At 49.8% G+C, this 17,067-nt stretch overlaps 1 protein-coding gene across 2 annotated transcripts in view; it reads left to right on the top strand.

Annotated features, from left to right (window-relative positions):
* Positions 1-17,067, top strand: part of cdk14 (cyclin dependent kinase 14) — a 76,741-nt gene that overhangs the window by 10,450 nt on the left and 49,224 nt on the right. For both annotated transcript variants that reach the window (XM_060900552.1, XM_060900553.1), the window contains 3 exons: positions 256-501; positions 2,978-3,072; positions 3,295-3,374. In XM_060900552.1, coding sequence (XP_060756535.1) covers positions 256-501; positions 2,978-3,072; positions 3,295-3,374 — 421 coding nt within the window. The remainder of the gene's footprint in view (positions 1-255; positions 502-2,977; positions 3,073-3,294; positions 3,375-17,067) is intronic.

Raw genomic sequence — 17,067 nt, forward strand, 5'->3', positions numbered from 1 at the left:
CACACACTCCACACTGCGCGCGCAGCCGCCACTCACTCCACACTGCGCGCGCACTGATATTAAATGTTTTCATTGATGCCAGTTAAGTGCAGAAATGCAGTGTGTGTGTGTAACAGTTCCCTCTGCAGTGACACTGTGCTAAAGACACTCATTTTGTTTTTTTTGCTACGATGAAAATGTAATTAAATGTTTCTAAATTAATTTAAGATCACAAAACTTATTTCATGTCCATTAATTAAATTACTTTCCCCTCAGATATGCGTGTCCAAGATGTCCACTCGAGGGTGCCAGGGTTCAGATTCGCTCTTCAGGCCCCTGGATTCAATCCCTGAAGAACGCCGGGCACGAGTCCAACGCACTCAGAGCGGCTTTGAGCCCTTTGATAAACACACTAGCCAGGTGAAGAGAGTGCATTCAGAGAACAACGCTTGCATTAACGCCTCGGGGAGCAGCACACATGCAGAGTCACCCAAACTCCGCCGTCACTCCAGCCCCAGCTCTGTGAGTGTGTGTGTGTGTGTGTGTGTGTGTGTGTGTGTGTAAGGACAGATGAGAATATGCGAGATTGTGTGGTGTTTGAAGCGGTGTGAGGATCGATGAGAATATGTGAAATTGTGTGATGATTTGTGAGTTTGTGTGAGGATGTATGATGATCTAAGTGTGTGTGTATGTGTGAGGGTTTGTAAGGTTGTGGGAGGATGTATGATTGTGTGTGTGTGTGTGTGTGTGTGTGTCAGGATGTATGACGGGGTGTGTGTGTGTGTGTGTGTGTGTGTGTGTGTGTGTGTGTGTGTGTGTGTGTGAGGGCTTGTAAGGGTGTGAGAGGATGAATGATGTGTGAGGATCTTTTGACCATTGATTACTGTCGTTTAATCAGTAACATGTTTCAAATTCTCATCTCATGACTGCTCTAGAGACACGTCCCCACCCTCTGTGTCCCCTGACGCAGAACTAAGGTCGATGGCCCTGGCACTGTCTCCCCTGCCGATGCTGCACCAGGTTCCCCCTGTGCCTCACTACTGCAGAACCCATTCACAGGCATGTTCTCCAATAATGCCTGAAACCCTGGCCAAGTCGTCCCCAGAGTTAGTGGATGGGTGAGGGGAGAACTAACTGCCACCTCTATTCAATGCTTTTTCCCCCAGAATTGAATAATGACCAGCAGATGCTTGTGAATGTCCCTGTGCACACAGCTCACTTTCACCAATCATGTATTTCCCAATGCTCCTCACAGAATCAGACTTTGATGGACTGTGGTTTGGTTACACCCCAGGTATACCAAGGCTTGATGTGTACTCCCTTGTATACTCTCTGGCAGGCACTAAGTTCCTCCTCAATTGAGAGAGGGTTGAGGCATGTCAGGAATCGAGATCAGTATTCCTGCTTCCAGGAGGGAACACAGATCCTAGAACGATCCGGCTTTCCCACCACATCTGTGGATCTACCCGGGCTTTGCCCTGGTCCTGGTGGGCACAGGTGGTTCTGCCTTTACAGAAACAAAGGGGGTTAGTGGAGACATCAGAGTGGAAGGAGAGGGGCTGAGGCAAAATGGGGAGGACCCCTGGTTCAGGGAACTGATTTTGAGGGAATTGGCCTGTTTCCATGGTGCAGGGACGGGGGAGAGCAGAGAGAAGAAGGTGGAGGATGAGAATGAGGGGGGCAGGGATAAGAGAAACTCCACACATGGCCTTCTCCCTGTCAAATTGCTTCTTCCAGCAACGCCAGATGGTGACACTGTCCAACTCTGCCATCCCCGTCGGTGGCATCATACTCTTTGTTCTTTGTCAGGCGTCTCAGAGCTGATGGGCAAAGGCACGTGGGAGGCCAAAGCAGAAGCACTGACGGTGTTGTTCAGGGGTGCGATTGATTCATTTTAAAATAGCCTGCTTTAGGTCTGGGCACTCCAGCAGGTTAGCAGCAGGGTGCTGTTGGGCCCTGAGGTGGGCTTCCCCTTGACAGTAGTGACAGTAAGCGGACTGCCCCCTGAGAGATTGACCAACTGCACACTCCTGAGGCACGCTTTGGGGTCATTCTGTGGACCCATCGTGGAACGCGTGACTGGAGCTGCTGCTGGACCAGGCTCTCAAACACCTGCCAGTCCTCAGCTTGGGCCTGGAGAAGAGCCTTGAAATACTGCCCCTGCTCTGTATGCAGCACAACAATGGCCTAATGTTGGGTTTGGTGGAAGCTAGTGAGGGTCTGGACAATCTTATCGATGGGCAAAGATTCTATAACGGTGTTTCTTCCTCAAGTCCCATGTTTTAGCACCAGTGCAACATTTTAATGGTTCAGAGGAAATGAGAAGACAGGAGACAGGCTTGCGACAACTCAAAGGTGTGTTCACTTTCACTTTTTAGTGATTTAACCACACACACACACACACACACACACACACACACACACACACAACTCTGTGTTGCTGTGTCCTGAAAACACAAACAAAACACATAAATAAATTGACTCTAATTAGACACAGGTAAGAATCATCACACATTACCTGCTGGTTCGACCGGCCTCCTCTCTGTCCACAGCTGATGTTTGACCACGCCCCCACTGCCACGAGGCTGTATGAGGGTGACTGAAGATGTGTGAGGTTATGTGAGGAAGGGTGAGGTTATGTGAGGAAGGATGAGGATGTGTGAGGTTATGTGAGGAAGGATGAGGATGTGTGAGGTTATGTGAGGAAGGATGAGGATGTGTGAGGTTATGTGAGGAAGGATGAGGATGTGTGAAATTGTGTGATGTGTGAAGGTGAATGGAGATGTGTGAGGCTGTGATGTGAGAATACTTGAGGTTGTGTGATGATTGTGTGTGTGAGGTTGTGAGAGTATGGATGAGAATGTGTGAGGTTGTATGATGTTTGAATATGTGTGAAGTTATGCAATTTCTGTGTTTGAGGTTCTGTATGGTTATCTGAGGATGCATAAGGATGTATGAGGATTTTGAAGAATCTGTGTTTTTCCATGTTGCTGTGCAGCCAACCAGTCCAAAGTTCGGGAAAGTTGATTCCTATGAGAAACTGGAGAAGCTTGGAGAGGGTTCATATGCCACCGTCTACAAGGGGAAGAGCAAGTGAGTTTTGTGTGCGTGCGTGTTTTATGCATTTTTATACTTTTAGAATGACTTTGTGGATTTTAATTAGAATTATTTTCTGTGTGATTTGTAAAGACTTGACTCCCACATTTGGGCTGATCACTCAAACACCGTACTGACTGTCCACAGCTTCTCAAACTGTATCGTGTGTGTGTGTGTGTGTGTGTGTGTGTGTGTGTGTGTGTGTGTGTGTGTATACAGGGTGAATGGGAAGCTGGTGGCTCTAAAGGTGATTCGGCTGCAGGAGGAGGAGGGAACCCCATTCACTGCTATCAGAGAGGGTGAGAAACATAATTAAAAAGAACTGAGAGAAAAACAAACATTTCTCATTGAAACAAATGCATCTCTGATTCTGATATTAAACAATTAATCGATTTAAAACTTCATTTAAATGTTCAGTGCTGATGCACAAGAGACTGAATCAGGATTAATTCAGAAGGTGTTACATGATGTAATAAAACTGATAAAATACAGATGAAGTGAAACGAAACAGATGGCATGGTGGTGCAGCATCATCTCATCACAGCTCAAGGGTTCCTGGTTTGATCCTGATCTTGCATTACAGTTCTATTTCGTTTCTACTGACCGCCAGAGGCGGTGCTTTCAGCACATGGATATCCATCACACGAACGTGCAGGTCGAGTAATAGTAACAACAAAGTCACGTGTGACCTGGGTGACGTCACCCCGTGACCCCGGCATAAAAGACCGGTAAACCCAGGAAGTGACCTCTTACATCTTCTCGCGTTTGCAGGTTGCGAGTTGGATTGAAATTTGGACAAAGCGCTGTGTTAGTTTCGTTACCCGTAGGGTTGGGGCTGTGCTTATGCACCCTCCAAGAAACTGCGGTAAGTCCACCAACTCTTTTCTTCTTGTCGTTATATTCGTATTGATTTATTACTCCGTAAGCTGAGCGCTCTCGCTCGGTGGAGTTAGCTGATTAGCCCTCCGGGGCGGTGTCCTCACCGCTGGAGGCCGGCTTGTTTTCGCTTCAGGTAAGCGGGTTTCATTTATTTAAATTAAAGCGGCGTTCCTCTCGCCGCTGTTTATCAGTTCTGCGGCGCTCGGCGCCTATCCTTGTTAATATTATTAACCGCCTTATTTTGTGTAGCCTCGCCGCCGGCCTGTTCACAGGCCGGCTGTCTTGTGTGTTGTATTGTTTGTTACTCCGTTAAGCTGAGCGCTCTCGCTCGGTGGAGTTAGCTGATTAGTCCTCCGGGGCGGTGTCCTCACCGCTGGAGGCCGGCTTGTCTTCATTCAGGTAAGCGGTTTTCATTCATTTAATTTAAAGCGGTGTTTCTCGCCGCTGTTTATCAGTTCTGTGGCGCACTGCGCCTATCTTTGTTAATATTATTAACCGCCTTATTTCGTGTAGCCTTGTCTCCGGCCTGCTCACAGGCCGGCGGTCTTGTGTGTTGTATTCGTATTGTTACTCCGTTAAGCTGAGCGCTCTCGCTCGGTGGAGTTAGCTGACTAGCCCTCCGGGGCGGTGTCCTCGCCGCTGGAGGCTGGCTTGTTGTCGCCCAGGTAAGCGGTTTTCATTCATCTAAATTAAAACGGTGTTTCTCGCCGCTGCTTATCAGTGCTGTGGCGCACGGCGCCTATCCTTGTTAATATTCCCGACCACGGGTGTGTTCACCCGGTCGTTTTTCATTACCGCCTGATTGTTTATTTTGGGCTGCTTACTTGGGGTGTTCTCGCCCTATTTTTTTTTTTAAGTTCCCTTCTGCCAGCCAGGCGTCATGGACCTCTTCTCTCGCTGCGCCAACTGCCGGTCCCCCTCGAACCGGAGGACGGCCACCGCGAGTGCCCCTCATGCCTGGGTATTGATCACCTGCGGCAGGGGCTGACGGACATGGCCTGCGCAGACTGCATGTGCCTGAGCGTGGCTGCGCGGACCGCCAGGCTGGCTCGGCTGGATTCTCCGTCTGACATCCCCCGGGCCTCGGGGGGACAGGACACGGTGTCGGCTGCAGCAGCGGGGCCCAGCAAGCGCCGTGGGCTCCCCCACACGTCTCCGCTTCTAAGGCGAAAAAGAAGCGCTCGGGCGATTTGGCTCAGAAGGTGGAGGTGATGTCCACCGAGCTGGAGGAGATGAAGGCCCTGCTGGCGAATCTTCAGCCTCCGCCACAGGGGGCAGTGTTCCCGCAGCCACCCCTTCTGCCTGGCAGCCCGACTGTTCACCATCACCACCGCTTCTGTCACCGGCCGTTGATGCACGCGGCCTGGATGAACTGTCGATCCGGGCTTCGGAGAGCTTTGACTGCGGTGGGTCCGATGGTCACGGCTCCACCTCTCCGGCCGGTTCCCAGGCCACCAGCCATGGCACCGTGGCAGCGTCGGAAGGCGGATGCTCATCCATCCAGCCAACGCTGAGGGCTGCATTGGCCCGTCTGGGGTTGGACACGCCCCGGTGGCCCAGCATCAGAGCGCTTTCTTCAGAGGTCCCACATAGCCTTCCTCGTTGTCTGTTCCGCCCTCGGCCTCATACATCGAGGAGTTACAGAGGTGTTGGGCGGACCCTAGATGCCTTCCCACCTCCCTAGTGACTGCAGGGCCCTGGCGGCAATGCAGGACACCCCTACCTATGGCCTCCTGCAGATGCCCAACATTGAGAAGCGGCTTTCATTCATTTAAATTAAAGCGGTGTTTCTCACCGCTGTTTATCAGTTCTGTGGCGCACAGTGCCTATCCTTGTTAATATTATCAACCGCTTGTTTTGTGTAGCCTTGTTTCCGGCCTGCTCACGGGCCGGCTGTCTTGTGTGTTATATTCGTATTGTTTGTTACTCCGTTAAGCTGAGCGCTCTCGCTCGGTGGAGTTAGCTGACTAGCCCTCCGAGGCGTGTCCTCGCTGCTGGAGGCCGGTTTGTTGTCGCTCAGGTAAGCGGTTTTCATTCATTTAAATTAAAGCGGTGTTTCTCGCCGCTGTTTATCAGTTCTGTAGCGCACGGCGCCATCCTTGTTAATATTCCCGACCACGGGTGTGTTCGCCCGGTCGTTTATTTTTTATTTCCGCCTGATAGTTTATTTTGGGCTACTTACTTGGAGCGTTCTCGCCCTATTTAAGTTCCCTTCTGCCAGCCAGGTGTCATGGACCCCCAGACGCTGGAGGGGACGAGCACGGCATCACGGGAGCTGTGTGACGCGGCTCCAGGCCTTTGCCTACTCGTCGCGGGAACTGGGCCGGCTGATGTCGTATCTCACCCTCGGCCGCCAGCAGATATGGCGGGCACAGTCCCCTCTGGCCGAGCCCGACCGGCGTGTGCTGCACTCTCTCCCTGTTGTCCCCGGGGAGCTGTTTGGCGAAGCCACTCAGCAAGCCCTGGATCGGAGTGCCCAGGTCATCTAGGCGTAACAGCAGTTCGCTGGCCCCCGCCAGGCCCACCACCATGGCAATGCTGCCCAGTCCTTCAGGGGGCCCACACCGACTCTGTCTCGGCCACGCACCCGCCAGGAGACCAGACGGGTTGATGACTTTCGCCGCCCCACCACCTCCCGGACCCGCGGTGCCGCCCCCTACACCCAGTCTGCTCCTCGTCGCCCCCATGGTGACCGACGGGGGCGCTCTGGACGGCGCTGACATCAGCGCGCCGGCGGTCGGCCGCTTTTCCAGCGAACAGCTCCAAAGCTGGAGAGCGATTGACCCCTGGGTGCTGGTGACCCTCACCGAGGGTTACCGCATCCAGTTCTGCCGCCGTCCACCACGTTTCATGGGGTCAAACACACCACTGTGAGCCATCCGGGGAAGTCCCTCGTCCCCCGGCAGGAAATCGCCACCCTCCTGGAGAAAGGAGCAGTCTCTCCTGTCGACAGGCAGAGACAGCAAGGTGGGTTCTACTCCAGGTATTTTCTGGTTCCGAAGGACGGCGGTATCCGCCCAATCCTCGACCTGAGGTCCCTCAATTCCCACTTGAGGACCATGAGATTCCGCATGCTGCGTACAGTGGATGTCTTACACCACATCCAGGCGGGCGACTGGTTTGTCACCTTCGACCTGAAAGACGCCTACTTCCATGCTCCCATTGTGCCACACCACAGGCAGTTCCTGCGGTTTGCCTTCGAGGGCTAGGCTTTCGAGTTCAATGTTCCGCCCTTTGGGATATCGCTGGCACCCCGTGTGTTCACCGGGTGTGCGGCAGCGGCATCGGCACTACTTCAGGCAAGGGGTTTGCGTGTCCTGCCTTACCTGGACGACTGGCTTGTCTGTTCACGGTCAGCAGCTCAGGCCCGCACCAACATCGCGACTGTGCTCTCGCATGTCGTAGAGCTGGGGCTCAGGGTGAATTACAAGAAGAGCTCGCTGGTGCCCAGCCAGGAGACGACTTTCTTGGGCATGCACCTGGATTCGAGGTCGTTGATGGTAACTCCCTCCCAGACCAGGATCCACAACATCCGCCTACTGCTTGGCCGCTTCGGACGGGGTAGGTCACTCGCCCTGAAGACCTTTCAGCGCCTGCTGGGCATGCTTACGGCAGCCTCCTCTCTGGTCCCGCTGGGACTTCTGGACTTACGCCGCTTCAGAGGTGGTTCAACGGTCTCCACCTCCACCCGGTGCTGCACGGGCGCAGCACATCAACGTGCTGGAGCTACGGGCTGTGTTCCTCGGCCTACAGCACTTCCTCCCAGGCCTGACCGGCAGACACGTTCTGGTGCGGACGGACAACGCTACGGTAGGGTACTACATCAACCACCAGGGAGGCACAAAGTCCCTCCAGTGCTTGGAAGTGGCTGGCCAACTTCTGCGGTGGGCCCATCGACATCTCTTGAGCCTGCGTGCCATGTACTTGCCAGGCACTGCCAACAGGGCAGCAGATCTGCTGTCCCGCCAGGACCCCGATCCCGGGGAATGGAGACTCAACCCAGCGGTGGTTCTCGCCATCTGGAAACGTTTTGGCAGGGCAGAGGTGGACCTCTTTGCCTGCCAGGAGTTGACACACTGCCCTCTGTGGTTCAGCCTCCACGGCCCCAGTCCCCTGGGCCAGGATGCGCTGGCGCATGCTTGGCCGAGGCAACTGCTGTATGCCTCCCCCCCTCTGCTGCTGATCGTGCCAACCCTACACAGGGTTGCGATGGACCACCACGGGCTGCTGCTTGTCGCCCCCCCGGTGGCCGGGCCGAGTGTGGTTCCCAAGTTGCTGCAACTTCTGAACGGCGACCCCTGGTGCCTGCCAGTGAGGACTGACCTGCTATCACAGCTGGGAGGGCAGATCTGGTACCCGGATCCAGCCCGTCTGCAGCTCTGGATATGGCCGCTGAAGGGTCGGACCCCCTGCGAGGTCCTTGTGAGCCGGCAGTGGTCAATACCATTGCAAGCTCTCGGGCACCCCCCACCAATGCCCTCTATGCCAACAGATGGAGGCTTTTCTCCAACTGGTGCTTAACTCGGGGGGAGGAGCCTACATGCTGCCCCCTGCCGACCATTTGACTGTTCCGCCAGTCTCTGCTTTGATAAGGGTCTTACCCCTGCCACCATCAAGGTCTATGCAGCTGCCATCTCTGCTCAGCATGCCAGAGTTGGGGGAAGGACCGTGGGGTCCCACGCCTTGGTGGCACGTTTCTTGAAGGGTGCTCTCCGGTTGAGACCCCCCCGACGGAGCCGGGTACCCACATGGGACCTTCATTGGTGCTGCAGGCTCTCTGCGACGCACCGTTCTGAGCCCCTGCTCACGGCAGACATTTCATGGCTCTCCCTGAAGACTGCTTTTCTTCTGGCCATTACATCGACGAGGCGCGTCGGGGAACTACACGCGCTGTCAGTCAGTGGGGAGTGCCTGCAGTGGCACTCCGGCGACAGTGGGGTCACCCTGTGGCCTAACCCCTCTTTCCTCCCGAAGACCCTCTCTGCTACCTTCGTCAACCAGCCCCTTAGCCTTGCGGCGTTCGAGGCGGGCCATGGTGAGAGGTCGGAACTTTTGTGCCCAGTTCGCGCCCTCAGGGTGTACGTGTCGCGTACAGAGGGCTTCCGTAGGAGTGACGCCCTGTTTCTGTGCCACACAGGACCGACGAGGGGTCTGGCGCTCTCTAAGCAGAGGCTATCCAAGTGGATAGTCGAGGCCATATTACATGCCTACAGGCACAGTGGCTTCCCGATTCCTCCGGCTGCCAGGGCGCACTCTGCACGGGGCGTGGTGGCCTCATGGGCATCACTGAAGGGCGTGCCCCTTTCAGACATATGCAGCGCAGCCTCCTGGGCTTCCAGCTGCACCTTCACCAGGTTTTACCGTCTCAATGTCGTCCCACATAATCCTGTGGCGACGGCTGTCATTCCAGGCCCGTCGCAGCAGCACTGGGTACGGGTAGGCACTCCTCATGACCTGGTTGGTATTAGTCATCCATGTGCTGAAAGCACCGCCTCTGGCGGTCAGTAGAAACGAAATAGAACGAGGGTTATGTATATAACCGCGGTTCTATGAGTTTCGGATGACCGCCAGAGCTTGGCAGTCACTCGGAGTGTACACGAGAAGATTTGCCAAGAGGTCACTTCCTGGGTTTACCGGTCTTTTATGCCGAGGTCACGGGGTGACGTCACCCAGGTCACACGTGACTTTGTTGTTACTATTACTCGACCTGCACGTTCGTGTGATGGATATCCATGTGCTGAAAGCACCGCCTCTGGCGGTCATCCGAAACTCATAGAACCGCGGTTATATACATAACCCTCGTTTTATGTGGAGTTTTACATGTTCTTCCATGTGGGTTTCCTCTGAGTTCTTCAGTTATCTCCCACCTCCCAAAAATATTCCCCGAGGTGTAGGTGTGTGTGTGTGTGTGTGTGTGTGTGGGGGGTGTCCTACCATGGACCGGCATCCTACTCAGGCTGTTACCAACTCATGCCCAGGGTTCCTGGCATAGAATCTGGTTTTACTGCCACTATCATCAGGATCATCCTGCAGTTTTTGGAAAACCTTCTTGACTCTGTCAGATTTATCATGGCCACAGGTTCTCAGGTGGATTGGGTTCCGAGCTTTAGGCCGTTGTAGGACATTCATCTTCTTGGTTTCAAAACACCTGAGTGTAGTTTAGCAGTGTGTTTTAAAGTCATTGTGCTGCTGGAAGGAGAACCTGTGCCCCATAATGTAACGGCCACCAGGCTTCACAGTGAGGGTGGTATTCTCACAGTGATGCAGCTACCTTTGGGAACACTCGTACCACCCCATTCGAGTCGTCGTCATGCCCGCTTTGCGTTTCTCCTGTGTTTGTTTTTCCTTCCCCGTTTTTGATCCCTTGTTTACGTTTAATAAATTTACCACTATTGTTTGAGCCGTTTTTGCGTGTACCTCCCTTCTATGTTACAGTCCGTGCCGACGGGCTGTAACATAAGTGGGGGCTTGTCCGGGATCAACTTAAGAAGTCAGACTTGAGTTTTGTTGACAGCGGGACTTTTGAGGAATGCTACAGCCTGTAAGTACTCTGGTGGGCAATTGTTTGTCTTTCAGAAACCCTGCTTAGTTAGATTAGCGTTGGTCTGGCGCTTGTCTTTTGTTATTTTATTGTTTGTTTTTGTTGGACAACTCAGGAGGGGGCATGTTTCGGAGTGACAGTCTGGGCTGCGTAATTGGCCTTTTCTGTCCTCTCGAGTTAAACGTTTAAAGAGGCCTCGAGCTGAGTCAGCCGCTGAAGAGATAGGAAGGTAGTTTGGTTTTTTTTTTTTTGTTTATCTTTTTTTTTTTTTGGTGACTGGGTTGAATAAATTTGGCAATAATTTGCTCATCAGATACTTTCTCGTTTGTTTTTAATTAAGCCGTAGATTATAGTGAAAAATTGCAATGTGCCGGCTTATGCCTGTGCTGAGCTGCTGGTATTTGTATCTGAACCAGCAGATTTGAGAATTTGTGGGTGGATTTTGAAATTTGTGGTCAATTGTGTAGTGATCACTTTAGTGTTTAGCTACATCTGTAGTTTCGTTGTAGTTGTGCTGCTTTAGTGATTTAGGGTTTTTTGGGCAGGCGTGCCTTATTAGCCTATTTGTAAGTTGTTGTGTTCATCTTTTAAAATACGTACAAAATGTCGACAGAAGAAGCATTTGTCAAAGAGCCATCTGTGAAGCTGTTGTCGCAACTAACGAAAGATCAACTATTAAATCTGTCCATAACATACGAACTTGAGCTCTTGTTTGCGGAGAGGCGCACCAAAGAATCCATCAAAGCGGCCTTACAGAGCTCTTTAATTGGCAAAGGATTATTACCTGCGCAGGAAGAACGTACATCTAAAGTGACTGGAGAGCTAGAATTACAAGGTGAATTGGCCTTAAAGGAAAAACAACTGGACCTTGAATGTGAGCAATTGCAATTTAGAGCCCGAGAGCAAGAGCTGGAGGTTAAATTGCAATTGCGGAAACTTGAAATAGAAGCTAAGCAAGAGAGTGAGGCTTCTACTGAAGATTTAAATACTGTATGTTCGATGTTGCTCGTAACATTAGATTGGTGCCTCCTTTTGTTGAAAAGGACGTGGAAAAATATTTTTTGCATTTTGAACGTGTCGCCACGCATCTGAATTGGCCAAAGACATCATGGGCTTTCTTGCTGCAATGTGTATTGGTAGGGAAAGCACAAGATATCTACTCTTCCCTAACCTTGGAGCGAAGTGGTAACTATGATGATGTTAAGGCATCAATATTGCGGGGTTATCAGCTCGTGCCTGAAGCCTACAGACAAAAATTCCGCAACCTTAGAAAATCTGAGTCTCAGACCTTTGTGGAATTCGTCAGGGAAAAAGAGGCTCTATTTGACCACTGGTGCCTGTCACAGAATGTTGCTACTAAAGAGCAGCTAAGAGATCTCGTTCTTCTAGAAGAATTTAAGAACTGTCTTCCAGAGGCTGTTGCCACATATGTGACTGAACAGAAAGCAGTTACAGTAGCACAGGCTGCTGTACTGGCGGACGAGTATGTTCTGACACATCGGGTTGGTAGAGACAGGTTTTGTTTAAGAGAGAAATCATTGTTGAATAAAAGACCGGAACAAAGACAAAAAGCACATATTAAGAAGGAAGACGTGCACTGTTGTAAAAAACCTGGTCATATAATAGCGGAGTGTCCAGTTTTAAAGAAAAAGCAATCTGCGAAGCCGATTGGTCTTGTTAATTCCACTTCCAGTGCCATATCACCTGCACTTCATTTTCAGAGTAAGGCCAAAGTGACAGTTTATGAACCTTTTCTAATGAGGGGGACTGTTTCTGTGCCTAGCAAGGAAGGAATGTCTGTGCACGTCCTGCGTGACACAGGTGCAGCACAGTCGCTCCTCCTTTGTGGTTTGCTACCCTTGTCTGAGAAAATTGCGACTGGCAGTAGTGTCCTGGTCAGGGGCATCAAGATGGGGTTTGTGGAGGTACCCCTGCACCAAGTCCATCTTGAGAGCGATTTAGTTTCTGGTGACGTGATTGTGGGTGTACAGCCTTCCTTGCCAGTCCCTGGTGTCACGTTTATACTTGGAAACGATCTGGCTGGTGGAAGTGTATGGAGTCGTGCTGATACTCCCCCTGTGCCAGTAGTAGTGTCTAAGCCACTTATTTCAGAGGGACTAGACAAGCGTGCACAAAGGTTTCTGGATGTGTTTCCTGCTAGTGTTGTAACTAGGTCACACACCAAAAGGTTAAGGGAAGAGACTCCTCTCAACGATGTGGACCTAAGTGGTAGTTTTATAGCTTGTCCAGAGGAGTGTGAGAGACTCTTCCAGCCCACTTCAACCAGGAAACACAGCAGGCCCATGTCTGTGGAGAGGGAAATAGAAACGGGTTCTGAGATTTTATTGTTTCGGGAACAACTTATTAAATCTCAGAAGTGTGATCCAACCTTTGAACCGTGTTTTAATTCTATTCTCTCTGAGTCGCAACTAGAAAATGTATGTCAGGGCTACTTCCTCAGTGATGGAATGTTAATGAGGAAATGGAAGCCACATAAAACTGGCGAGGAGTGGAGTGAGGTTCGGCAGATTGTGGTGCCATCAGAGACTAGGCGTGAAATTTTGAGTGTAGCGCATGATTGAGTGTCTGGTCATTTAGGAGTAAATAAGACGTATGACCGAATACTTCGTTATTTTTATTGGCCAGGACTAAAGCGCGATGTTAAACAGTACTGTAAGACCTGCCGCATCTGCCAGGTTGGTGGCAAACCAAATGTGACTATTCCCTCTGCTCCTCTCTATCCGATACCTGCCATTGGTGAGCTGTTCGAGAGGGTAATCATAGACTGTGTCGGTCCACTCCCACGATCCAAGAGCGGGTATCAATATTTACTCACAATAATGTGCACTTCAACTCGCTTCCCAGAGGTTGTGCCCCTAAGAAAAAGTTACCACTTGAGTGGTGACCAGGGGGTTACTAAAATTCTTTTCTTTGGTTGGCCTGCCAAAAATCATCCAAAGTGACCAAGGAACCAATTTCATGTCACGCACTTTCTCCCAGGTTCTGAAGTCGTTCCAAATTAAACATTACATCGTCTGCTTACCATCCCAAGAGCCAAGGGGCTTTGGAGCGATACCATCAAACCTTCAAAACTGTGTTCTTACTGCTTAGATGTAGGTACTGACTGGGAGGAGGCGATTCCATGGTTACTTATGGCGTCTAGAGAAGTCCTACAAGAATCAACTGGCTTTATTCTAGCAGAGCTCGTATTTGCCCACAATATACGCACCCCTTTAACCATACTTAAAGATCAGTGGCTGAATAAGTCTGCCTCTCATAATTTGTTACAATATGTAAGCGATGTTCGTACCAGGCTTCATAGAGCCTGAGAAATCGCTAAGGTTAATTTGGAAACATCACAAGTTAAAATGAAACAGTGGTTTGATAGAAAAGCAAGGACTTGCAGGTTCAAACCTGGAGACCAGGTACTGGTTCTGTTACCTGTGCGAGGCTCAGCATTCCAGGCTCGATTTAATGGCCCGTATGTCGTGAAAAAGAAAATATCAGATCTAGACTACATAATCGCAACTCCTAATAAAATGCCAGCATTCCCGTGTGTGTCATATCAACATGTTAAAGCCATATTACACTACGGGTAGTGCTGACACACAGACGTGTAAATCTGACTTACCGGACAGTACTGACTCCGCTGTGTTGTCTTCGTTGTTCCAGACTGATGACTCGGACGTCCCTCCATTGCGCTGAGCTTTTGAGGCCCGATTTAACAACTCCGCAATGCTGTCGGTAATGGCGGACCGTCTATCGCATCTAACACAGTCTGAAAAAGCTGACATCTTGTGCATGCTAGCAAATGTTCCCCAACCGTTCAGCGATGTTACAATGAAAACCATGGTTTTAGAGCACGACATTGATGTTGGCAACAAGGGACCACTTAAACAGCATCCGTATAGGGTTAACCCTGTGAAGCGCGCTATCTTGCAACGCAAGGTGGCATACATGATTGCTAATGGTATAGCCGAACCAAGTTCGAGCCCATGGAGTCAACAAGCCTGACGGAACACATAGGTTCTGTACAGACTACAGAAAGTTAATTCAATCACAGTGCCTGATTGTTATCCTTTGCCAGGGATGGATGACCGTGTCAACCGTGTAGGCTCTGCAACTTTTGTTAGTAAAATAGACCTCAGTGTTTCCCCTAGAAAATGTTTGAAGGTGCGGTGGCAAGACCTGCGCTCAGACGTCCCACCCCAGTACGAGGATAAAAACAGCCAACAGCACAGAAGGCTATACATAGATTAATCCATCAGTCATGACTTTAGCCCACAACATGCCAGCACATAACTGCGCAGAATAAAATGCTAAAACAGCCAACAGCACACAACAAAAGCACCTCGGTAGTAGGCTAACTCAACTTAAACAACTTGCTTGTATCAGTACCAATGCAGTATAGAAACACTGAAAACAGAGGAAGCAGTGCACTCGGCGGTGCTAATAGAAGTAACCAATGACTTACCCTTAAAACTTCCCAAAGGCCTGCCTGCGTCTGTCATTGGCCTGCACGAACTTCTTTGTGATGGCTGTCATGTCAGTTTGTTCCAGAATGTCACGGTGAATGTGGCAGTTCATCAAGTCATTCAGTCTCTTTTGTGTCATTGTGGATCGGAGGTATGATTTCAGTCGACGAAGTGTGGAAAGCGAACGCTCTGCTGATGCCGAGGGCACGAAGGCCAAAAGCCAGGGCACCGAGGCCATAAAATAAAACAATGATTTTAAGTTCATGTCTATAATGAATTTAATTTAAGGACTAATGACTCTTCTGAGGAAGATTGGAGTCCTGGTCAAAACTATCAAGCAGGTAAAGAAACATCTACAATATTATGTCTGAAGATAAGAAAATATTGAAGACATCTAAACTTATCAATCCATCACTCACTTCAAAAACTGTAAAACTTATTAAACCTATATCCTCCCATAATTTTTGTTCAATTGACACCAAATGTGCAAGAGCATCTTCAGACTGTACTACTACGCAGATTTTTGATTAATCAAAATTGATCCTGGAGTTCATCAGAATGTTTGACTGTAAATGGAACATATACTAGCATGCAGGCTACTGATTAACCCATAAGAGCCCAGACCCATTTCTCAATCAAGGAAAATTATTGAGGAAATAAAATGAACTAAATAGACGACAAAGAAAACATTTTCTGACCTTTTATTTTTTAAAATAGCACTTTCATGTCTCAAGATCTGAAATATTAAATTGCAAATTTGCAGAACACTGCAACACTATTACACTGTTAACCCCAAAGTTCATTCTACGCAAACAGTTTGAGTAAATTCCACTTTTAAAGATTTGTTTTATTGCATTACTTAAACAGTGTGAGTATATGAAGAGTATATGAGACAGTCATTGGGTTACTCATTTTTGTAATTTAAACAAACTTAAACTATCGTGTTTTACCTCAGGCCACAGTGCTGCCCTGCTGTGATTGGCTCAAAACTCAAGACAAGTTGAGCTGACGGCTACAGAGGAAGTTGTGCCATTTTCTAATTTACACAGAGCAATTTAAAGTCTTTGCACTTTTGACAGCAAGCTAAGTTCATTAGCATGTTAGCGGCTACAGTCGGTACTCGGCACGTTAAAAGTGGGTCAACGTTGTAACGACATAACGTTACTGTACAAGCAATGCTTATTTAATGGCAACAAACTTAAGCCCTATATGTTGAAATTCCTCTCTTACTCGTTCGTTAATTTATCACACAGTCTTACCTCAGTCAACAACTTCCCTCCTTCTGTGAAAATTCAACGTCTCAGACGCGGACACAAGTGGGCGGGAGATGCGTTTGATTAAGTCTCCTGATTGGCTAGTGATAGATTGGTGGGCGGGGGATGCGTTTGATTAAGTCTCCTGAGTGGCTGGTGATAGATTGGTGTCATTATAGCGCGTCGGAGCGGTTCATGCCAGGCTCGAGTCCACTCAACGTCAAAAAATATTGGTTTAGCCTATTTTTTAAATAATTTTCAAAAATAATTTTCAAAAAGTTACCCGTGCCACGGCCCCCCTTCAGGAATTCCTGAAGGTGCGGCGGCAAAAATCAAGGTGCAGCGGCCCGCCGCAGCCAATTGTACATAGCGGAAACACTGGACCTGTTAAAGGGTTACTGGCAGGTTCCCCTGACAGCTAGGGCCAAGCAAATTTCTGCCTTTGTCACTCCTGATGCCTTTATGAATTACAATGTGATGGCTTTCGGGATGCGGAATGCGCCAGCTACATTCCATCGTCTCATTAATATAGTCCTTGCAGGCATGTCCGGATGTGAGGCATATTTAGATGACTTGGTGATCTACAGTAAGCAATGGTCTGAACATCTAGACCAGCTTAGAGGCGTTTTTCGCAGGCTATCCGACGTAAACCTCTCAGTTAATCTGGCAAAGTGTGAGTTTGGCAAAGCCACAGTCACTTACCTGGGGCGAGTGTGGGCAGAGGACAAGTCTTGCCCATCACCGCTAAGGTAAGTGTGATCCAGGAGTATCCTCTGCCTTGTGATCGACGTGCCCTACGTAGGTTCTTGGGGATGGTTGGCTACTACCGTAGCTTTTGTAAGAA

The sequence above is a fragment of the Neoarius graeffei genome, chromosome 19 (assembly GCF_027579695.1).
Source record: "Neoarius graeffei isolate fNeoGra1 chromosome 19, fNeoGra1.pri, whole genome shotgun sequence".
NCBI classification, from domain to species: Eukaryota; Metazoa; Chordata; class Actinopteri; order Siluriformes; family Ariidae; genus Neoarius; species Neoarius graeffei.